Source organism: Phyllostomus hastatus, unplaced genomic scaffold (genome assembly GCF_019186645.2).
Source record: "Phyllostomus hastatus isolate PE091 unplaced genomic scaffold, TTU_PhHast_1.1 phas_scaffold_345, whole genome shotgun sequence".
NCBI lineage: Eukaryota > Metazoa > Chordata > Mammalia > Chiroptera > Phyllostomidae > Phyllostomus > Phyllostomus hastatus.
Window position 1 is genome coordinate 12,746,215 of NW_025334024.1, and position 24,302 is coordinate 12,770,516.

General features: G+C 41.7%; 1 protein-coding gene and 1 non-coding gene across 3 annotated transcripts in view; both read left to right on the forward strand.

Moving 5' to 3' along the window:
* SF3B3 (splicing factor 3b subunit 3) overlaps window positions 1-24,302 on the forward strand; it is a 43,553-nt gene that overhangs the window by 18,372 nt on the left and 879 nt on the right. For both annotated transcript variants that reach the window (XM_045818697.1, XM_045818698.1), the window contains exons 10-25: window positions 1,086-1,181; window positions 4,323-4,395; window positions 9,812-9,963; window positions 10,208-10,363; window positions 11,113-11,268; window positions 11,821-11,964; window positions 13,438-13,560; window positions 14,254-14,408; window positions 15,708-15,882; window positions 16,421-16,626; window positions 16,716-16,872; window positions 18,073-18,198; window positions 20,873-21,085; window positions 21,619-21,717; window positions 22,563-22,706; window positions 23,324-23,428. In XM_045818697.1, the coding sequence (XP_045674653.1) occupies window positions 1,086-1,181; window positions 4,323-4,395; window positions 9,812-9,963; window positions 10,208-10,363; window positions 11,113-11,268; window positions 11,821-11,964; window positions 13,438-13,560; window positions 14,254-14,408; window positions 15,708-15,882; window positions 16,421-16,626; window positions 16,716-16,872; window positions 18,073-18,198; window positions 20,873-21,085; window positions 21,619-21,717; window positions 22,563-22,706; window positions 23,324-23,428 (2,280 nt within the window). The remainder of the gene's footprint in view (window positions 1-1,085; window positions 1,182-4,322; window positions 4,396-9,811; window positions 9,964-10,207; window positions 10,364-11,112; window positions 11,269-11,820; window positions 11,965-13,437; window positions 13,561-14,253; window positions 14,409-15,707; window positions 15,883-16,420; window positions 16,627-16,715; window positions 16,873-18,072; window positions 18,199-20,872; window positions 21,086-21,618; window positions 21,718-22,562; window positions 22,707-23,323; window positions 23,429-24,302) is intronic.
* LOC123806232 lies at window positions 3,114-3,249 on the forward strand. The gene has a single exon (XR_006783465.1). It is a non-coding gene; the product is annotated as a small nucleolar RNA SNORA21 (small nucleolar RNA).

A 24,302-nucleotide genomic window follows, 5' to 3' on the forward strand; every position in this document is an offset into this window, starting at 1 on the left:
TTCAGAGATACCTGGGATCAGTCAATAACAGGCACTTTTTAATCACATCTTCCAGGAGGAACCTGAGGTGACTCTGGATGGGGATTGCGTCCCCTACTACTGACACTCAGCTGAGCAGGGATTTTACCGTGCCTCTGCTTCCTGAATTTCCGGGCGTTGAGTGGCCATTAGGGATCTCCTACCCTGTCTAGTTGGTCACACTTCCAGTGGGAGAGCAGTTTGCTTGTGGGGTGCTGGGGAAACAAATCAGCATTCAAGCACTCTTCCTGGTAAAATTGATCATTCTGAAATTAACTCCTTTTGTTGTTTATTTCTGAGAAAGAGTCATCCTCAGGGCAATAGAAATTAAGTATTAAAAGATCTGTGTGAAGGTTGTGTTCAACTGACAGGCTCGTCAGTGTTAAAGTAGGGCACAGTGCTTCGTAGACTGTCAAGAGTTCTCATTTAACTGTCCAGTTTGAGAAAACTACAAATCAAATGACTGAACCTCTTTCATATGTTGACCAACAAATAATTGTTCTGGAAACCAGCAGCTAGATGTCTAGGATGCCAGCAAGAGAACATGGCTTCCCCAGTGGATAGTGACCAAGTGCAGTTACCCATTAGTTGGTTGGCGACATCATGGGAACATCTGTAGATAGGGCATCCGTACACATGTACAGTGTTATAGTAGATTTCATAAATACAATTTTAAAGTAATGAGGGAAATAATTGGAGGTATTTGTAAACTTTTGTGTTACATAAATAAGATTTTACTGGTGAGAAAGTCACAGAGACTGAGAAGATTATAGTTTGTATTTTATTTGGGAGGAAATGCTAAATTTCAGTTAGAGATTATAAAATGCTTCTATCACTAACTGAAAAAAAAATTCTTTGCTACCTTAACTGGTACAGCCTTTTGTTGATAAAACCTGTCTTCCAGCTGGTTTGCTTTTGGGAACATTTAGGCTTTTTCCTTCATATCCTCAAAGCCAGTAGCCAATATGTAATAAGCTTATAAACTAAAACAGTGTTTGCTCTCTGACAATAATCAGGGATCAGCGTGAAAACTTAGCACAAGTAGACTTATATTTTTTTCCCTGCAGATAGCTGATCTCGCAAATGAAGACACTCCACAGCTGTATGTGGCCTGTGGTAGGGGACCCCGATCATCTCTGAGAGTCTTAAGGCATGGACTTGAGGTAAGATTGGAATTTCCAGATCATCTGCAGAGTTTGGAGGGAAGCATTGATAAAGCAGCCTGTGATTGACTCTGATGAGATCTAAGATAAATTTAATGTTTCTATGAAAGAAAAATGTTTTCTTTTTCCCCTATTTCCATGAAGTTTTAAGTTTAAATGTCCTATTCCTTAACATGTTAGCACAAGCATATTTTTTTAAAAATGGTAAATGGGGCCCTGGCTGGTGTGGTTCACTGAAAGGTCACTAGTTCGATTCCCGGACTGGGCACATGCCTGGGTTGTGGGCCAGGTCCCCAGTTGGGAGTGTGTGCAAGGCAGCTGATCTATGTTTCTCATGCACATATTTCTCCCTTTCTTCCTCCTTTCCCTGTCTTTAAAAAAATTAAAATTTTTACAAAAACAAAACAAAACAAAATTGGCAAATGGAGATGAAAGTCAAAAAACATCTCTATTAGTTCCAGGCTCACTAGCCTTAACATAGAAATTAAGTTTTCAGACTCTTAACATTTTTAACTACTATACATTCTGTGTATGTATTTTTATGTCTTATAAATTTATTCCTCATTATGATGTGTTCTTAAGTCATATCATACTTAATTTTTCTTCCCTCTTCCACTAAAGTGGATGTGGGTCAGAATTTATTTAATGAATGCTTTATACTGGACACTAAAAATTATCTTCTCAAATGACACCTTATCCTCTTGATGCTAGTGTTGACCTTTTAGCAAATGCTTTTATTTTATTTTTTTAAGATTTAATTCTTTTTTCAAAATTTAGACCTTGGAAGCCATAGAGCAAAGCATGTGTATATATGTGCATGTCCATTTTTTTAAAAAATGTATGTTTCATAAATTTAAAAATTTGGACGTTGAAAGAGCAGCATTAGGAATATTCACTGACTAGAGCAAGGTTATGACATAGTAGAGAAAGGGTTTTTAGAATATGCACCACTTTAAGGGATCTGGAGAAAGCCATGTCCACAAGCCACATAAAAGGAACAGTTAACGTCACCACCTGGGGAAAAGAGAGTCATGCACTGCTGGACTCTCAGGGTCTAGGGAGAGTCAGGCCCCACCAGGAAATCCTCTTGTGCTAGCTTTGCAGGGTGCCCCCTGTGGGTATTTCCATGGACTGTTCCAGGAGAAAGCAATGAAAATTTTTCTGTGCATTTTGCTTTCAGAGCTTGGGGCTGGCAAACTATTGGTTTCATTGTCTGTTTTTGTAGATTTTTATTGGAACACAGCCAAGATGACCTTGGTTTTGAATTCTGGCTCTACCAGTTAATAGCTAAACTTTTTTAGGTAATAGCTTAACTAAACTTATGTTTCCTCTTCTGTAAAAATGAACTTAATGGCACCTGCCTTAAATAATTGAAGTGTGAATTACTTAAGATATGCACATAAAGTACTTACCTCAAGGTCTGGCATATAATTGTTCAGTAAATGTTTGCTATTAATATTGCTATTCAGGGAATTTGCCTTTTTTTTTTTTTTCCCCATGTGTTAACAAATTTTTGACTGTCAAAACATTCATTAATCTACCCTGGCTGATATGGCTCAGTAGATTGGTGCCAGCCTGCTAACCAAGGGGTCGCCAATTTGATTCCCAGTCGGAGCACATGTCTGGGGTGCAGGCCAGGTCCCCAGTAGGGGGTGCATGAAAGGCAACCACACATTGATGTTTCCCCCTCTTTCTCTCTAAAAATAAATAAATCTTAAGAAAATTAAAAATAAAAACATTCATTAATCCACCAAATTCTTAACAATCCAAACCCAGTTTGGACCAATAGTTCTCGATTAGTTATTATTCATTGGATGGTTTCTATTGAGCTTCTGATGAAAGCTAGCATTCCTTCAAAGATGCATATATGCATTTACAGGAAATTTTGTGTACAGTATAAGAAACAAAGGACCCAATTAAGAATTATTTTTGCCCCTTTGAAAAGCACTCACTGGGCCTTTCACTAATGACCCACTGAGCCGTCAAGAAAGGGCACAGTAAAAACACCGCTTTTGGGTGAAGTGGCAGCGTGTCGTGTTGTTTCGCTTCAATTGGTGGTGTGACAAGGGAAGAAGAAGAAAAAGAATTATTTTTAGTCCCCTACTCCTACCACTTTTTTCCATATCTACAAAGACATTTTTTCTTATGCTGTACACCTGAAACTAATACAAAATAATATTGATTGTAAACTACAATTGAAACATAAAATTTTAAAAATCCTTGTTATATTGTTGAATATTCCTTTGTTTCTTATGTGTATTTGAGCCTTGTCTGGCTAGAGGATGGTCTCAGTTAAATAGGGTGAGTGTCAGATACTACATTTGATAGAGAATGTAGCATATCTGATATGTACATTTTATTGATGAAATCTTTCAGGACTCTCCTGTACCATGGTCAGGTACTCCTGCTGCTGTTGCATTAGCGAACTAAGAGAAGGGTAGTGTCTTTCATGAACATACTTGAGTGTTTCTACAAAATGTAGTTATGCAGTACAAATATATTAAGCAGCCTAATTTATTGTCTCTAGGTCATTTAAAAACATTAAATTTTTTATTGTAGAACAGTTTTGAATTTACAGAAAAATTACAAGGATAGTATAGAGCAGGGGTGTCAAACTTATTTTCACCAGGGGCCACCTCAGCCTCATGGTTGTCTTCAAAGGGCCGAAATAATTTTAGGATTGTATAAATGTAACTACTCCTTAACTGTTAAGGAGTTGGAATTACATTCGGCCAAGAGGCTAGGAAAGATTTTTTCCCTAAAGGATGTAGCATTTGAAATGGTCCATAAAGAGAGATGAGACTTGGCTTTTGGGAGCCAGGGAAAGAAATGGAATGCTCACTCAGATGGTCTCATTCCTTTCCACATGCTCTCTTTGAGGGGATGCAGGCATGCCATACCCAGAGGAAGCATATAGTTTTGGCTACAACAACTACCCTCCCAGGTGTTTCGTCATTTCTTGCTAGTCTGTCATGGGTATTGCCAATACTCCTAGCCTTTTTGGTTCTTATGTTCTTTTTTTGACTGGATGGTTACATTCTTTTAATCTAGCATACAGTGTGAGCACTGCCTTTGGGACCTTACTGTCAGAGAGCTCAGTGCCATGCTCACTGAACTGTGGTTTATCTCCTCTCCTGTCAGGTGTCAGAAATGGCTGTCTCTGAACTACCCGGTAACCCCAATGCTGTCTGGACAGTGCGCCGGCACATTGAAGGTAAGGAACCCTTTCCCAACAGTCAGAAGGAGGGTCTGGGTGCCATTAATAATAGAAGGCTTAAGAGGCTACATTCATAATATTACTATATCACTTCAACCAGCACCATATACTAGAAACTTTCTGGCCGGATACTATGTTTTGAGGTGCTCCCACTCTGGATGCCTTCACTTACTACTTTCTGTGCAGATGGGTAATATTTAGTACACACACACTTTGGTATCATTGAGCTTTCATGTGTAATGTTCTTTGACCGTATTCATCTATAAGACACTGGTTCCATCTGTGTAAGAGGTATGGTGTGAGGGAAAGTTTTTGCTTTATTTTTCTTCAACCATGCTCTCCTATTGTGCTGAAACCACAGTGAAATTGATCTATTCTACGTGTTAGGAGATTTGGTAATGCTTGTTAATTAGTCCTGCTCAGTAGGCGTAGTTGTGCTGAAGGAAAGTGGAGATTGCATAGAATCAGAATTTTGGAGTGAATGGGAAAGGGGTGGAGGAAAGAGAGGGAGTCTGAGCTCCTACATGAAAATGGTCACCTCACCCTAAAATTATGAAAGCTGTGTGCAGATGCATAGTAGTGTAACAGCAGGAGAGTCTTGTGACAACTGAATTTCAGTCCCTTAGAAATAAAACTCAATTCCAGTTTTCCCTTTGATTTACTTTGGGCTGTAGGTCATTTCTATTCCAAGACCTCATTTTCCTCTTCTTCCCTTAGGAATGTAGGACTGATGAGTAAGATCACCCTGGCCCGCATACAACGCTTTTCCAAGAAAACAGCTGGATTTATTCCTGATACTTAGATGTTGTCGTGTGGAACAAATTTAAGGGAGCTGGGAAATGTGTAGGAGGGAGACCTCTTTCTGTTAGCAAACACATTTTGGTGGATTTTGTTTTCAAGTAGGCACTGGAATCAAGTCTGAGTTAAGAAAAAAATAATGTATAGGAAATCAGATTAATTTTAGCTGAGAGGATAATTAAACAACTGATTTTGAAAGATTCCCCTGCTACATGTAATGTCATAAAAAACTGGTGAGTGTTGATGTTCACCTTTAGCTTAGTGGCTCTTTGACTTAATGGCTCTTGAAAACATTGCCTAGACTGTTTGAATTAAAGAGATCCTTTGAGATACAAACCACTGTGCTTCCCCCCCTTGTTTGTGTGTTTTACTTAAATTGTTTTAAAATAGGTTTAGATTTGCAGGAAAGTTACTGCCATTTTTATTAAGGCAATAATCATAGGTCAACTGTCCCCTGATAGTTTACCACGGTTACAGAAATTGAAAGTCTGAATTCCAACCCAGCACTCACTTGACTGAGCCTGCAGTGGGAGTGTGGTTCTTGCTGGTTTGTTAGGATAAGTTCTGTACTCTCATTCTGCAGTCTTCTGAGTGCCCACTGTGTGCACAGAGTAATTAAGAAAGGTCCCTACTTTCAGAGCAGTTGCCGTCTAAAGTATACCAGACCATTGTGTGTTTTGATGTGATGAAAGGCACAAGCATGTTGCCAAGGAGGGAGGGAATGGGCATGTGTTTGCGAAGCAGGGAAGGCTTTTTGGACAATGTTTGATAAGTTAGTGATAAGCAGTATGGTGTATGATGGAACTTGCAGCTGAAAATTTTTCTCCTCTAAACACCAAAGTCTAGGCAAAGTCTACATATTGATAAAGTTTACTCTCTAGAAACCATAATTTGGGTTATTATTCACAAAAACAGATCAGGTTCTATCTGTTCATTCTCTTTCCAGATATCCCAAGTTACTCTTGAGTGAACAACCCACATGCCCACACATGCTACAGTCTTCCAGGCAATTACTAACCTTGGCTGGTACTTGGCGATGCACACTACCAATACCAAGCCTTTTTTTCTCTTCCACAGGTGGCTGGTGAAGGTGCTGATCACCACAGGTGTGTACTTACTGCTAGGGTCTACCATGGGGTCTTAGAGTTTACCCAGGGAGAGGGATCCACACAAAATACTGAGGCTGCCCTGATGGCATCTTTCAGAGGGTAACTTTGCAGTTGGATGTCCTTGTGCATTGTAATAATGCACACCCATCTGCCTGTATATTAAATGGTCTGAAGCAGGAATCAGTTTGTCTTATTTTCCCTTATAGAATGTGGAAAATATGACTGATTTGTCTTTAAGCTGAAAGAGCTTGTAGCTAGAAACCTTAGCTTCATATTCTCCCTCGGAGGGTTTTTTTGTTTGTTTGTTTGTTTTTTCTTTTCTTTTTACGATTTTATTTATTCATTTTTTGAAAGAGGGGAAGGGAGAGAGAGAGGGGGAGAGAAACATCAATGTGTGGTTGCCTCTCAAGTGCCCCTGCTGGGGACCTGGCCCACAACCCAGGCATGTGTCCTGACTGGGAAGCAGATTGGTGACCCTTTGGTTCACTGGCTGGCACTGAATCCACTAAGCCACACCAGCCAGGGCCCTCTCCTTTGGAGTTTTGTGCATTCCAGGTATACTAACTTAAAGATTGGACCCTAGAGAAAACTCCTACACCTTTTTTGAGTATAATATGAGGCAAGACAAACACTGAGCAGTCTGGGTATAAAATGAGAATGAGGGCTTAAGTCATGTGGACGGTCACTGACTTTGGCCTTTTGAGTGGGCTGTTTATTGAGCCTCAGCCACTAAAGACAGGGGAAGAGAAAGAAGGTGTCCTCTCTGTTTGGGTGCGTCAGCAGTGCTCAGACAGGTAGTAGTCTGTTTTAACTGAGCAAAGATGCATTCTCAGACCCTAACAAAGTCTTCACTGAGGTATGAACTGATACTTCATATGAAGCTTGCTGCCCCTGGACAAAGGCAATCTGGATATTTATAGTTTGTAGTCATTACTTGACTGGAGCTTGATTTTGTTCTGAAGTCCAACTTTTAGCCTATAACCTCCTTAAGACACAAGAGCTACTAATCTGCTGCAGGTCCTCCTTGCCATAAAATAGAAAAGGTATAGGTTACAGTGTGCTTAGTATTCACAGGGTGTAATGGCTATCTTGAGAAAATCTGTGATGTTATGCAGCTTTCAGGTATTAGTCCTTGCTCTACCACTTGTTGAATTGCCCAGCACATATTGAGTTGCCCTATTTAAATCCACTGAACAACTCTTTATTTTGTATCTGAGCAGTGGGGCCTTGGGTCAAAAGGAGGATAAAGGACCCAGGTAGTCCTCCCTTCCCCCACCCTATTCTCTTACATGTAAGTTAAAAGTTGTATGGTCTCTTCTCTGGAAGCCCCCTTCTCCTCATGACCAAAGGAAGAGACAGGAAATCCCAGATATTTACATATCTGGGCTTTAATTTGCTCTGGCACAACTTTTAAGGTATTAGGTTTCAGTAATGAGAACATGGGAAAGTATACAATATTCATATAAGATTAAAATTAAGCAGTTCCTGTTATTTTTACACACCAGAAGTATCCAGTTCAAAAATTGAGAGCTGGCGTAAAGCTTCCAGGTCTGGTGTCCTATGGAGAAGGACCGTGGTTTTGTTGCGCAGGGTACAGACGGCTGTTGAGGGCCAGCTGTGTTATGCTTAGACTGAGTGAACGGTGCTGTCTTACAGCCCCATTGTGTAAGGTGTCCCCACAGCATTTGATACAGGTTTACAACAAAGTAATATAAAGTGAGGTATCTGCTTGTCCACTGTTACTCCTTATGATTTGGAAATTGAATTCTTAGTCTGGATTCCTTGTATAGCCATTAGATTACACCCATTGGGAAAGATCTTTGATCCTTAACCTTTCAGCCACCTAGTCAGTACACACATGTATTACTAACAAGCAAAACAGTACTTATCTATGTGTGAGGCAGCTTCACTAATCACGTTTATTTCTATATATCTCTATTTAAAAGTGCTGATTGCAACCCACCAAACTGATTTTATGTCCTGCTAATGGGTCAGGACACAACTACTATAGGCTGCAGCAATAATACATCTTCACTGGGTCCTCTCTTTTTAAATAGAGAACAATGATTCTACTGAACTAATCCAGTAATTTTTTTTTACATTTTATTTATTTTTAGAGATAGGAAGAGAGAGAAACATTACTGTGTAGTTTCCTTTTGTGCACCCCCAACTAGAGACCTGGTCCACAACCCGGGCATGTGTACTGACTGGGAATCGAACTGGTGACCCTTTGTTTTGCAGGCAGGCGTTCTGACCACCTCAGTGGCTACCCAGTAGCTACCCAGGGCTAATCCAGTAACCTTGGTTCAGCTGAACCACTTTGAGATTGTTCACAACCCAAACTGTGTCCTTGATTGTGGGTGGGGTGGATCAGGCTTCAGTCCTTTAGCTCTCACAGAGGCTAGGCTAGGGTAGACAGCTGCTTCTGTTAGTGTCAGGTAGCCACTCCTTATTTAGTACCTTGTTTACCTGTTATTCTGTCCCTTGTTTACCTGGGGTCCACGAGGGACAGAAGGGGGAATTCGATAAAGAAAATTCAAGCGTAAAGTACGAAAATCTTAAAAAATGCTCCTTTATTTAGTATTTACCAAACTTTATGCTGAACATTGTGCCAGACGTGGAAGACACACAAAAGCTGTTTTATGTTGTAGGATGGAATGTATGGGAAATCGATGGCCTTAAACTGTGGGATCTGCATGAGAAACTTTTGAGTTTGCCTGTATACCTCAGGTCCGCTGACTTCCTTGAGAAACTCATTAGTGTTTGTTTATCCAATTATATTTAATTATATCAAAAGCAAATCCTAATAGGATTGCTCATGACTACTGAATAGTTGTATTTTAAATAGTGAAAAACTAGAGAGGTCAAGAACTGACCATATAAACAATTTCCCCTCCCTACTTCCTGGTTATCGAGTGTTCTAGAGAGGTCAAGGACTGACACTATAAACAGTTTCCCCTCCCTACTTCCTGGTTTTCTAGTGTGCTTATGTCATTTCTATTGGGACATCCAAGGACTCTCAGTTTCCAACCCTAGAATGACTTAGTCTTATGGAGGCTTCAGTAATCTGTTTTATTTATTACGTCTTGTGTTCCCACATAAGCTTTATTTGGAAAAAGGTTGTGATTGACATCTGGAAAAACAAGTTTAGTTTCAGTGTATGTTAGTATTGTACTATTCAAATTTTCTTCATGACTCTGATTCCCTTGCTTTGTTCTCTTGCATTTTTCCAGCTAATGTCTCAAGAAAATACTAGTTTTCAGGGGCATTTGATGTGGGCTTATCTACTCAATGTATTTAGGCATTTAAGGAAACAAAGCATACTTGTAGGCTCCAGTGACCCTCACGTACCTTTTGGACCATCCCCTGCTGTTTGTCACATGACTGTGATGACTACACATAGAAGTGCCTTGGAAGGTTTCGGAAGAGAAAACTTAGTGTGTCTCATTTGGCTTTGTAACTAGTGACTTACTAGCTAACCAACTCCTTTCTTTTTCCTTTTTCAGATGAGTTCGATGCCTACATCATTGTGTCTTTCGTGAACGCCACACTTGTGCTGTCTATCGGAGAGACTGTGGAGGAAGTGACTGACTCCGGGTTCCTGGGCACCACTCCAACCTTGTCCTGCTCCTTGTTAGGAGATGATGCCTTGGTGCAGGTGAGGATTCTCAGAGAGCTGCTTACCTCCTCAACTTACTTGGTTCTTTCTTTGCCCTCATTATGTAGGCTTCTGTGTTCACCTTAATGAGCTTTTTGAACTTCTTTAAAGATGACTTTGCCTGGGGCCTAGCAACTCTTTTGTCATTGACCCAACTAGTGCCTCATGGTGAGGGAAAGATCTGATAAGTGTGAGAGTCAGTGCTGCCAGATTGCTGAAGGCAGGTTTCCTTGTGTTACTCCAGGTGTATCCTGATGGCATTCGGCACATACGAGCAGACAAGAGAGTCAATGAATGGAAGACCCCTGGAAAGAAAACAATTGTGAAATGTGCAGTGAACCAGCGACAAGTAGTGATTGCCCTGACAGGAGGAGAGCTGGTCTATTTTGAGATGGATCCTGTATGTTATACTACCATTTACTATGGGACTTGTGTAGGGTCCAGAGGTACAGATGGGAGCTATAGTCCAGCTATCTAGATTGTATTCACAAGAAGGAGAGTTGTGGAGGGGAAGTGCCCACAAGCCAATTTGAAACTTTATCGGGGGGAGTGGGAGGTAGGTTAGTTAATGTCTTAATTCTAATCAGAGTTATGAAATCCCATTTTATCAATGAAACACTTGCATCTCCTGCCCTTCACACTCTACTTTTCCACCAAATAGTTGCCATAGGATTAATTTCTGAAATCTGAATCCATTTTATAAATTTTCTTACGCTTTTTTAAATGGAAGGATGTTGGGTATACTTAATTATGCTCTCAGGAGGTTTGTGGATATGGCCAGTTTAGAGTCTAACTGTACCCGCGATTGAGATTTCTTTGTTTTTATTTTCCACATTTGAATTCTGTTTCACCTAGAGTATTCATATGAACAGATGAAGTTTTATATATTTTCATTTCCTGAGAGCTAGTTTGGCTTAGAAATTTTGTGGTACATTGTACTTATCAAAGTTCTCTTGATTCTCTTATCAATAATTTTGCTTCCTGTTAACCTGTAGAGAATCTCAAGTAGAGAAATTCGTGGTCATTGATTATAGTAAGAGGAGTGAGAGGAAGCAAAAAGGAACTTAAAAGTCCTCCTCCTTTCGCTGGGCCCATGGTTTGGGTGTGAGTTAGAGTGGTTTGTGATCTCTCTTGTCTCCACTCCCGTAGTCAGGACAGCTCAACGAGTATACAGAGCGGAAGGAGATGTCAGCAGATGTGGTGTGTATGAGTCTGGCCAATGTGCCTCCTGGAGAGCAGCGGTCTCGCTTCCTGGCTGTGGGACTGGTAGACAACACTGTCAGAATCATCTCTCTGGACCCCTCAGTGAGTGTTGCCCTCTGCTTCCAAGATCTTCCTGTTGGAACCTGAGTACCTGGCCCACTTCTGATGGCTATCTCTGAGATCTGCCGGGCTGGGCCCTGAAACCTACACCTGTTGCTTCTGGATATTGTAGCAGCACATTTCAGGAGTCTTCTGTGGTGCTTTAAAGATGCTGGTCTGTGACTTCTGAACACTTCGTTGGCTTAAGCCTTGACTCTCTTTAATAGTTTTTTTAAAAATCCCAAGGCTGTCTTGTAGGAAAGGACCTGGACTGGCTCCAGGGCCTTAGATGACTTTTATGGAGGAAGTGCCCTTTGCTTATGTGCTTTACCCCATTATTCACTTTGATAAAAAAAAAAGGAAAGTATGATCCTCTGCAGAGCTTATTTTTAGATTCAGTTTAGCTAGTAACCCACTACTCATTTAGAATTCACTCCTCGGGTTTTCCCTGTGCACAAGAAAGTTGTTCTTTACTCCTAGAATTAGATTTCTCTGGGTAGGTTTTTTCCCCAAATTAGGCATTTATGTTTTATTCTTCTCTCTTTTCTCCCTTAGGACTGTTTGCAACCTCTGAGCATGCAGGCTCTCCCAGCCCAGCCTGAGTCCTTGTGTATTGTAGAAATGGGTGGGACCGAGAAGCAGGATGAGCTGGGTGAGAGGGGTTCTATTGGCTTCCTGTACCTGAATATTGGGCTGCAGGTAAGAAATCCACAGAGGCACATTATTGCTGTCAGGTCTTCTTTAGGTTTTGTGCTGCTCTGTGTTCTCGTTTTTCAGCTCAAATTAGAACAAATAAGGATTAGCTAAAAGTATTTTCATAAAGAGTCTGATAAAAATGGACTGCCTTCACTACTCTGGGTCAGGACTAGGTGAGGTCCTCAAGAGTTACCTTAGTTCTCTCAATATGCAGCTTTGGAAACTAATAACCTCACAGTTCCTAATGGGCTCCATTAACAATCAAGGACCTCTAATGTTCTCTGTTATCTGAACAGCTGAGCTCTTTGTGGCATGAAAAGCAGTAACTTAAGGATCAGATAGTATCAAGGTTTTTGACCATGTACATTTTATTTTCTTTAATAATGATTATTTACTCAAAACACATAATCTAGCCCAGGTACTTTTTGCTTTTTAACTTTACTTCCTAATTTAGAAATTGTCAAAATGGCACAAAGTTAAACCAATGTAATTAATCTCTCATACTCATCACCAGTTTTAGCAATTATCAACTTTGGCTCTTGTTTTATCTATCCTCCCTCTTCTGGAGTATTGAAAGCAAATCCAACAGTAATTCTTTAATGTGATCTGTTGCCTTGTCCTTGTTCCAATTTTTTTTGTCCCCCAAAATGTCTTTATATTTGATTCTGCTCAGGATCTACATAAAGATGTGTAGATCTTTATGTAGATATTTGATATTTTTGTTTCTTTTACTAACTTCCCCATGCTCATTTTTGTTTTATTTTAAAGATTTTATTTATTTTGAGAGAAAGGGGAAGGGAAGGAGAAAGAGGGAGAGAAACATCAATGTGTGGTGACCTCTCATGCACCCCCATCTAGGGACCTGCCCACAATCCAGTCATGTACCCTGACTGGGGATTGAACTGGTGACCTTTCAGTTCTCAGGCCAGTACTCAATCCATTGAGCCCCACCAGCCAGGGCTAGAGACCACTTTTAACCATGCATGTATTTTATTTTATTTATTTATAAAAGACTTTAAAATTTTTTTAGAGGGGGGGAAGTTAGGGAGAAAGAAAGGGAGCGAAACATGTCAGAGAGAAACATTGATTAATTACCTCTTGTAAGTGCCCTGAACAGGGACCAAACCCACAGCTCAGGCATGTGCTTTAACCAGGAATTGAACCGCTGACATTTCACTTTGTGGGACAGTGCTCCAACCAACTGAGCCACACCCATGAGGACAGAATTTAACATACATGGTAAAAAGAGGGAAAAAAATTTAAGGATATACAATGAAAAATACGTGTGCTGCTTCATTTAGTGTATGCTCTGTAACTATTCGAGTGAGTGATTTGTTGAGAGAATGAATGAATGGCTGATTGTTAGGATATTCTTTAAACCAAGTCATTTTTTTCTATCTGTACTTAGTATATAAAGTGGCCAAGAGAACTTGGCACCATGGGTAGGTTTAACCCTTGCCTCTTCTTTGTTGTTAGAATGGTGTGCTGCTGAGAACTGTCCTGGACCCTGTCACTGGGGATCTGTCTGACACTCGCACTAGGTACCTGGGGTCCCGTCCTGTGAAACTCTTTCGTGTTCGGATGCAAGGCCAGGAGGCAGTAAGTAACGAAAGGGGGCAGGCAGCGTGTTTGGTTGTGAGTGATACCAGATGAGGTAAATCCTCTTGCTGTCAGCTTTACTTTCATTTCACCCGTACGTAGTTAGTTTGACATCAGGTCTACCTTGGAGGTTTTATTTCATTCAGGGTTGGAAGTTTTGGGTTTGTAAACCCTTAATATCCAGTTTTTTAAATGGGGTTCCGTAGCATTCTTAATGATTTGGTTATAGGTAAGTTGGGATCTTGATCCCTTCAGTCCTCAGGCTGGACAGATGGAGCAGCCTGAGAGTTGGCTGGATGAATACCTCCCATCCAGGGCAATCTTGTATCAATGTCATGTTTTAATATGTAATGAGGAAAGGATCTTTATGACTAAAAATATTAGTGTTTCTGGGTACTCTGCTAGTTCTTTACTTGTTCCTGCATTTAATCCTTGCAATGCTCCAGCCTTGTGATAGTATTCCCATTTTGCACACCTGCAAACAGGCTCAAAGAGATTGAGTGCTTACACACTTCGAACAAATAGTAAGCCATACTGCCTCTTCTGTAGGCTTCTTGTTCTTCAGGTAACCTTTTAGGTTTCTAAAATTTATTGGGGTATTCTGCAGTCTGAAATTTGGGGGCAGGGTGTTTACTCAGTGTACTGCAGTTGCATCTTTTCCAAGCTTATTGGAGGTGCTTTTTCTTTCCTTAGGTGTTGGCCATGTCAAGCCGCTCCTGGTTGAGTTACTCTTATCAATCTCGTTTCCATCTCACCCCCCTATCTTATGAGACCCTGGAATTTGCATCTGGCTTTGCCTCTGAACAGTGTCCTGAGGGCATCGTGGCCATCTCCACCAACACTCTGAGGTGAGAGAGTCCCACAGTTGAAGCCTGGTAGGAGGCTTTGGACTGCTAAGGCTTGGACTTCGCCAGAGTTTTGGAAGAAGTTACAAAGATATGGCAAAGAGCCGACTAGTGTGTTGCGATTGAAACCTTTATTTGGCTCAGGGTTTAAGCATCTGGTAGCTAAGTTTCGGTGTTTGGCGTTTTAGCTTCTGACTAGATTTTTAGGGACAAATTTTAAAAGTTAACAGTACAGTTAAGTGTTCTTGAGATTTAATGGTTTTTTTGGTGTGTTTTTTTTTTAAAGATTTTATTTTACTTTTAAGAGAGGGGAGCAGGGAGAAAGAGAGAGGGGAGCATCAATGTTCAAGAAATACATCCATCAGTCACCTCTCACACGCCCCCAACTAGGGACCTGGCCCACAACCCAGGCTTGTGCCCTGACTGGGAATCCGACCGGCGACCTTTCAGTTTGCTGAGCCGCACCAGCCAGGGCGTGATTTAGGGTTCTTGTTTTTTGCAGTGCAGGGCCACTGGATTAGCTTTGGAGCATGATCACTTAACCTTTTCTCGCTCTGTCTTGTCACTTGCAATGTTACATCTTAAATTTCAACCTCAATATAAATTGGTTTAGGCTTTTTTTTGCAAATTGACAGACTATAGTTTACACTGATAATGTTGGAGTTAGCACTATTTATATTGCAAGCTAGAAAATAACCTGTTTAATTTGACTTTCTCAAGTTTTTGGGTGGGGGGTTGGGTTTTTTTTGTTTTGTTTATTTGACCTTTTAATGCCCTACCCATATTGTTGATATCCTGGTTATAACTATTGGCTCTTCACCATGGATTCATGGATTTAATAAAGCCTAGGTGATGTTCGTTCAGGAGGCCAGTTACTTGATTTTATGAAAACCATCAGCACAAATACCACATATCTTCAGGTAATTGCAGTGCGTCACAATAATTTTGAAATTGGTGCTCTGTATTTTAGGGTTTGTCAGTCATAAAGAAGAAATTTTAACTTGTCACTATCATTATCACAGGAGTGAAAAAAAATTCCTTTGAGGATTCTAATGTGGGTTTCACTTGAAAACTAGGATTGTCATGAAACACAGTGGTGGGCTACTGCCAAAGTGGAGAGCCCTTCCCTGTCTTTGTCTCCTGTGTAGAATCTTCTAGATTGTCTGTTGTTTCATGTTGCCTAATGCTAGCATTAGAGTTTTAGGGATTGATATGTTTGCTGTTATCATTCATGGATCACTTGAACACCAGGTTCTAGATTCTGAGTGAGTGACCTATTAACTCCCTTTCTTTTTGACATAGGATTTTGGCGTTGGAGAAGCTAGGTGCTGTCTTTAATCAAGTAGCCTTCCCACTGCAGTACACACCCAGGAAATTTGTCATTCACCCTGAGAGTAACAACCTTATCATCATTGAGACTGACCACAATGCCTACACTGAGGCTACAAAAGCTCAGAGGAAGCAGCAGATGGCAGAGGTAATGAAACTGGCCTTCAGGGTTTGGTTAAAAGGTGTTAGTGTGAAATTGTGTTGAAAGTTTAAACGCCTGTAATTATTATTATTTGGTATATGTAAAGATCCAGGCTCTTTTGGGGTCCTTCAGACAGAGCCCTTTGCCAAAGTCCTTGGTTTTTTAGGCTTTCTTGTGACTCAGGGCTAATACACTGACATGGGTTTATCCTGTATTTAGCCCCCTCTCTGGAGCAGAGTTCTTCAGTCCTTGAGCTACCAAAAGAGTCTGTTATGTGTGTCCTGGTTTGCATTTGGGCCCAAAGGAGATAGCTTTCATATTCCCCACAACACTGGCTTCTTTCAGAGTCATTTCTGAGCAAAAGACAAGTGTTCCCAACCATGTAAAACTGTATCTGGTCTGGAAGAGGGGAGACAGGTAGATCAGCAAGATGGGTTAGGTAGAAAAATGGTGTTTTCATTTTTATGTTTCTCAGACAACTATTCACCTATTTGCCACAGCTGATATCAGGTGGGGTTTTGTTGTTGCTGTTGTTTTGATTTAGGAAATGGTGGAAGCAGCAGGGGAGGATGAGCGGGAGCTAGCTGCAGAGATGGCAGCAGCTTTTCTCAATGAAAACCTTCCTGAGTCCATTTTTGGAGCTCCCAAGGCTGGCAATGGGCAGTGGGCCTCTGTGATCCGAGTGATGAATCCTATTCAGGGTAACACATTGGACCTTGTCCAGCTGGAACAGAATGAGGCTGCTTTTAGGTAAGTAGTCCAGAACATCCAGGGTTCGGAGGCTGGAACAGGAATTCTCTGGGCCGTGACTAATGCCTGACTACCTCTTCTTTATGCAGTGTGGCCGTGTGCCGGTTCTCCAACACTGGTGATGATTGGTATGTGCTGGTGGGCGTGGCCAAAGACCTGATACTGAACCCTCGATCTGTAGCAGGGGGCTTTGTTTATACCTACAAGCTTGTGAATAATGGGGAAAAACTGGAGTTTTTGCACAAGGTAGGAATCAGCCGGTGGTTCTACTGAGTCGTAGATCCTACTAGACTCTCACTTTTGCATAAGTTGTGGGTCAGGTCTTTTGGCGACCATTTTCGGAGCCAAGTCACTGATTGTGATCCATCTCTTGGTAGCACATGGAAAACGCCCCGGCTCTCACGGTCCAGTGAGGCTTGGCTGCCCGTGAGTCCCACAGTGAGCCTGTGTGTTAACCACCAGCAATGGGGAAGTAGGTGCTCACTGAATTAGCTACTTGTTTACTAGTCTTACTAAGCAGGCAGAGATTTGTGGTCAAAATTCAGCAGTTTAAAGAGTTACTGTTCTCTGGAGAGTTACTGTTTAACGGTTGCTGAGTTTCCCTTCGGAAAGACAAAAAATGCTCTGGGGTTGGATGGTGGTGATGGTGGCACAGCAGCGTGAATGTACTAAATGTCACTGCATTGCCTACTTCAAAATGGTAAATTTTATGTTACTATATTTTACCACAATTTTAAAACTAAAGAAAAAGAATTCCTGTTGTCTGTCTCTACAGTGACAGTACATGAATGTGGCTCCTCTAATCCTCCCACAAGGAGAATGCTATCTATTTATAAAGACTTTATTTTTAGAGTGAGGGGAAGGGAGGGAAAAAGGGAGAGGAACATTGATGTGCTAGGGAAACATCAGCCAGCCACCTCTTACACACCCTCAGTCAGGGAGCTGGCTCCCACGTGTGTGCCCTGAATGGGAATCAACCAGCAGCCTTTTGTTTGTGGGACAGTGCGCAGCCCACTGAGCCACACCAGTTAGGGCGGGAGAATGTGTTTTAGGAAATAATTGTGTCTCCCTTGCAGTTAAGATATCACTAGCTCTCCTTTCCCATTCCTCCAGAAACTGCAGTTACTTCTCATACTGAGGCTTCACTGTTAGTTAATGGTGCCTGTTGAATTAGCATGGGCTTTGAGTCAGAGTTCACAGGGCACCAGGACTTCTTTTAACTTGGGGCATTGATCCACTTGGCTGGGTGAAATGCGGCACGTGGGATCTGTTTACCCAGACATCCTGTTTCATAGAAAGTGTTGTATGTGTAGTTTATTTCCTTGATGAGCAAAAGATCATCATTTGCAGTCTGTCTTCCTGACGGATGCCTGTGGAAGGCATTTTGGGTGGAGGAGGTGGGCTCACATGTTCTAATAGCTGCATTACCCGCTTTTCCTCTCGCAGACTCCAGTGGAAGAGGTCCCTGCTGCGATCGCCCCATTCCAGGGCAGGGTGTTGATTGGTGTGGGGAAGCTTCTGCGGGTCTATGACCTGGGGAAGAAGAAGTTACTCCGAAAATGTGAGAACAAGGTAAATATACTAGAGAGCCCCGGATGTAGTGGCTCTGTGCCTAGTGAGGAAGGGGGAGGCCATGGCAAGTTTGCAGGCAGTTACTGTTAAAATCAGGTCTTCATCAGGACCTTGATGTAATCATCTAATTCCATTTCAGAATAGGCCCCTGAGACTTGAGAGGGGCCTGAGTAGATGGGTTTCTTGACTTCTTTAAACTAAGACCAGATTTGTGTCCTGCTTGCTTCTATAAGGAATTTGTGAGACTGAGGCATATACTTCCTGTATAGGCATACCTTCTTTTATGGCTCTTTGCGTGTATTGCATGTCTTACAAATTGAAGGTTTGTGGTAGCCCTGTGTTGAGCAAGTCTGTCCATGCTGTTTGTCCAAGAGCATGTACTCACTTTGTGTCTCTGTGTCACATTTTGGTGATTCTTGTGATATTTCAGACTTTTTCATTATTGTTATATCACCTACAGTAATCTGTGGTAAGTGATCTCTGATGTTACTCTTGTAATTGTTTAAGGGCCCCGTGAACCACGTCCATATACAACAGCTAACTTAATTGACACGTTCCTGTTCTGACCACTCCCCTGACTGGCCGTTCCCCTGTCTCTCTCTCCTTTCTGTTGGGCTTCCCTATTCCCTGAGACAACAATATTGAAATTAGGCCAGTTCATAACCCTACAATAGCCACTTAAATGTTCAAGTGAAAGGAAGGGTCCCATGTCTCAATTTAAATAAAAAGCTAGAAATGATTAAGCTTAGTAAGGAAGGCATGTTGAAAACTAAGATGGATTGAAAGCTAGGCCCCTTTTGCCAGACATCTAGGTTGTAAATACAAAGGAAAACTTCTTCAAGGAAATTCATAGGGCTGCTCCAGTGAGCAAATGATTAAGAAAGCAAAACAGCCTTATTGCTGATACAGAGAAAGTTTCAGTGATCTGGATAGAAGATGAGACCAGCCATAATCTTTCCTTAAGCCAAAGCCTAATCCAGAGCTAGGCCCTAGCTCTCCAGTTCTGTGAAGGCTGAGAGAGGTAAGGAAGCTGCAAAGGAAAAATTGGAGGCTAGCACAGGTTGGTTCACGAAGTTTAAGGAAAGAAGCCATCTCTAACAAAACCTGATGGAGAAACTATAGCAAGTTATCAAGAAGATCTAGCTAAGATGATTATTGGCCGTGGCTAAACAACAGATTTTCAGTGTTGTTGAAACGGCCTTATCCTGGAAGAAGGTGCCAGCTAGGACCTTCGAGGCTAGATAGACATCAGTGCCCAGCTTCAGAGGACAGGCAGGCCGGCTCTCTGGTTGGGGGCCAGTGCAGCCGGTAACTACATTGAAGCTAGCGCTCGTTTACCCTGGGGCCCTTAAGGATTATTCTGCGTCTGCTCTGCCTCTTTGTAAACGGAACCAGAAAAGCCTGGATGGCAGCACATCTGTTTATAACATGATTTACTGAATATTTTAAGCCCATCTTGAGACCTACTCCTCAGAAAAAAAGATTTCTTTCAAAATATTAGCTGTTCATGGATCCAAGAGCCCTGATGGAAGATGAGATTAATGTTGTTTTCATGCCTGCTAACACAGCGTCCACTCTGCAGCTCATGGAACAAGGAGTAATTTCAACTTTCAAGTCTTTAAAAAAATTTTTTATTTCAAGTGGTATTATTTAAGACAGATTTTGTGAGGCTATTGCTGTAGGAAGTGATTTCTCTGGTAGATCTGGGCACAGTAAATTAAAACCCTCTGGAAAGGATTCACCATCAGAGATGCCATTAGGAACATTTGTTACTCATGGGGAGAGGTCAAAATAGCAACATTAACAGGATTTTAGGAGAAATTAATTTCAGGTCTTATGGTTGACTTTCAGGGAGTTAGGATTTCAACGGAGGAAGTGACTACAGATGTAGACATAACAAAAGAATTAGAAATGGAGCCTGAAGATGTGAATGAGTTGCTGGAATCTCACAGTAAAACTTTAACAGATGAGGAGTTGCCTCTTTATGAATAAGCAAAGAAAGTGTTTTTTTTTTTCCCGATGGAATCTAGTCCTGGCGAAGACACCGTGAAATAACAAGGGATTTAGAGTATTGTATAAACTTAGTTGTTAAAGCAGTATCAGGGTTTGAGAAGACTGACTCCAGTTTCGAAAGAAGTTCTGTGGGCAAAGTGCTGTCTAACAGCATCGCCTGCTACAGAGAAATTGTTCGTGAAAAGAGTCAGTCAGTGCAGCAAACTTCCTTGTCTTGGTTTAAGACCAGCCACGGCCACTCCAGCCTTCAGCAAATACCACCCTGATCAGTCAGCAGCCATCCACAGCGAGGCTACGCCCTCCGTCAACGGAAAGATGACGACTGGCCAGAGGCTCAGGTGGTTAGCAGTTTTTAGTAATGTGGTTTGTTTAAATCAAGGTATATACAGTGTTTGCTTTTTAGACATAATGCTATTGCATACTTAATAGACTACAGCATGTATTGTAAATAACTTTTACTGGGAAAAATTGATGTGGCTCACTTTGTGATACAGTATTAAAACCATTTAGCTCTTTTCCCCGTCTTTTAGGAATTCATTGATGACAACTGTTCTTTGCTATGTGCTGTGTACAGACTATTTATGTCGCAGTCAGGGAAAGTTAGAGTTTCTCTGGTTCTGAACCTCAAGGTCACATCCATTGTTGTCCTTGTTTTTTCCAGCATATAGCCAATTACATCTCTGGGATCCAGACTATCGGGCACAGGGTAATAGTGTCTGATGTCCAGGAAAGTTTCATCTGGGTTCGCTACAAGCGTAATGAGAACCAACTCATCATCTTTGCCGATGACACCTACCCCCGGTGGGTCACTACAGCCAGCCTTCTTGATTATGACACTGTGGCTGGGGCAGACAAGTTTGGCAATATTTGTGTGGTGAGTTGATATTTACTTGGGTTATAGTTGTGTGTGTGAAAGCTGGCCCAGTTTGTGGTAAAGCCAAGGACCCAGGACTGTGGTTTCTAATATGGAAAGTAAAAATGGGTATAAAATTCAGTCCTACTAAGGCTCGTTCTAAAAAGAAAACTTGGCGTTCTCTAAGCCTTATCAAGTTTTTAGGTTTTTTCCCTTTTTTTACCTCAACTCCTCCTATGGGACATAATTTCATAATAGGTTTAGTTCGAGCTAATGTCTAATATTTGTTTTCACATTAAGATCCATATGACTTCTCTTGTTTATATTCTGTGGTCTTTGTTTTTGCTCTTGCTGTGTTAGACCCTTGCTCTTGGGTTGATTGTCTTGAGTTCCTCACTCCTCAGGCACCAGAACAGGTGCAGGAGACGTGGGCTAGGCCTCTGCCAAAGGTGGTGCCCCCGGGCTTGTTTGCAAGGACCTGGGGCGGACATGTGCTTGGTGTTTCAGGTGAGTGGGTGCAGGACCCAGCCCAGTGATTTGTCACTTCCTTGTAGGTGAGGCTCCCCCCTAACACCAATGATGAAGTGGATGAGGATCCCACAGGAAACAAAGCTCTGTGGGACCGGGGCTTGCTCAATGGGGCCTCTCAGAAGGTAAGACTCAGAAGGGGGAGACCTGTTTTAATGAGTTACCACATTGCATGTGACTACGCTGTGCTCTTGTGCATACCATTATCTCATTTTTATGCCTGTAGAATAGAAATTTTTCTGAGACATTTTCTTTCTTTTTTTTTAATTGTCTGCTTCTTTCTTTTTTTTTAAGATTTTATTTATTTATTTTTAGAGAGGGAAGGGAGGGAGAAAGAGAGAGAGAGAGAAACATCAATGTGTGGTAGCTGGGGGCCGTGGCCTACAACCCAGGCATGTGCCCCGACTGGGAATCGAACCTGCGATGCTTTGGTTCGCAGCCTGCGCTCAATCCACTGAGCTACGCCAGCCAGGGCTTCTGAGACATTTTCACAGCATAAAATCTCCTTGGAGAATAGTGAGTTCCTTGACAAAGATAGTTGCACAGGTTGATTCTCGATATTATCCAGTTCTTTGAGGTGCCCTGGGCCTTACTCTTTTTCTGTAGGGGTATACTTCTATTGTGGAGCATCTCTGGACTTCTAAAAAGAGATTCCTTTTAGAGAGCAAGCCCAGTGTTCGATGTTTTGTTTTGTTTTTAATTAGTTTCTGTGATAGCTTTCTTTAAAAATTGCAAACTTGATAATTTAACAAAATTTTCCATTTTAGTTGTTTATCAGAAATGACCTAATATCAGCATGATTGTGGGGGCATTAAATTCTAAATGTTTAGAACACATAAAATAAATTGTAATGATCACTAGGTTTTGGAAGATGGTGAAAGCTGCCCTTTGGAGGCAGTGCTTGCTCTTGGGAATCTAGAACAGGCTTCTGAGAGCCCATAACAGTTGCTGGTCTGTTTTTGACTTGCAGGCGGAGGTGATCATGAACTATCACGTGGGGGAGACAGTGCTGTCCTTGCAGAAGACCACGCTGATCCCCGGAGGCTCTGAATCGCTTGTCTACACTACCTTGTCAGGAGGAATTGGCATCCTTGTCCCCTTCACGTCTCATGAGGTGAACTCTCCCACGCTGCTCAGGCTTTTGCCTTCCCAAGGTGGTTTCTTTGTGCTAAATCTGCCTAAGAGGGCAAATCCATTTGTCCCCATCTGCAACTAGGAGTGTTCTGGGAATTTTATAATGTGACAGAAGTGCCTAGGGAGATAGGAGCCCTGATTTCTCTCTCTTCTAGCCATTTGTTTATGTGGCGAGTGTGGGTATAGGGTTGATCACAAGCCAAAGCCCCAGAACCAAACACCATAGACTACAAATGCTGGGAAGATAAGGACTGAGGCACTTACTGCCTCCTAGAGTCAGCTCAGATTGGCTAAATTTGGTTTATGTCATTCCAGCCAAGGAAGCTGGGATCGAGAATCTGATCTCGCAAACCACTCTTTACTCACGGTGTTCTCTTCTGTGTTCTGCAAATACAGGGAGGTTTTCTTTCAGGTTTTTGCCATTTTGTCATAGCAGGAAAACCTGTGGTCATCAGAGGAGAGATTTAGATATTAAATATCTGTTTATATGGTAAAAATCAATGGCCTCTCTGTTCACTGTGCTTCTGGAGACCGTAGACTAGTAGTTGGAATCACTTTTTTCTTTTAGTGACAGATTCTTTGTTTTTTTTCTGCCAGGACCATGACTTCTTCCAGCATGTGGAAATGCACCTACGGTCTGAGCATCCTCCTCTTTGTGGAAGAGACCACCTCAGCTTTCGTTCTTACTATTTCCCTGTTAAGGTAGGTCTTTGTTGGAAATAATGGGTTGAAGAGGGGGATCATGAGCCCATTTAACAAAGCCTTTTCTTTGGTTGTTTCACTCCCTCCCTTAAAAAATCAAAATAGTCCCTGTCTCGCCTGCATGGTCCACACTGGCTGCCAGCCCCTTACCCAGCCTGTCCCTTGGGCTGCTAGGTTCTGCCCCAGCCAGGACCCAGTAGCCTATAGGCTCCACCCCTCAGCCTGGCCCTGGGAGGTCATGAGCTGTTGGTGGTGTTCTAGGGGCTGGGGGGCGGAGTATGACCCAGATAGTTGCAGAGGAATGGAGCTGGTGTTTTAATCAGTTGGTGGTTTCAGAACAAAAGATGGCTAAGCTTTGAGTTCCGGATGAGTTTCTCATGAAACATTGGTCAAATTTAGGCTTTTAAAAGGATGGTTCAGTGGCTATTTGGATGAAGAATAATTATAGTAAGTTAGGAACTTCTCCCTTAAAATTGCTACAGTGATAGTGCATAGTGGTAGAGATTTGCCAGAACTGGAAAAAATTAGCCAAAGCAATCTTGAGGGAAAAAACAAAGCTGGAGGAATCATACTCCCGTGCTTCATATTCTACTACAAAGCGACAGTAATCTGAACAGCATGGTATTGACAGAAAAACAAAAAACAGACATACAGCCAATGGAACAGAATTGAAAGCCCACAGATAAACCCACATGTATATGGGCAAATAGTTTTTGACAAAAGAAGTCAAAAACATATAGTGGAAAAAAGAAAGCCTTTGCAGTTTCTTTTTAGTTTTCAAGTATTGCTTCTTAGTTATGCATACATTTTATTGTAATGTGCTTTTGTACTGGGTTATTTAAGAATAAAAGTCACATGTCTAGTACAAAAAAAA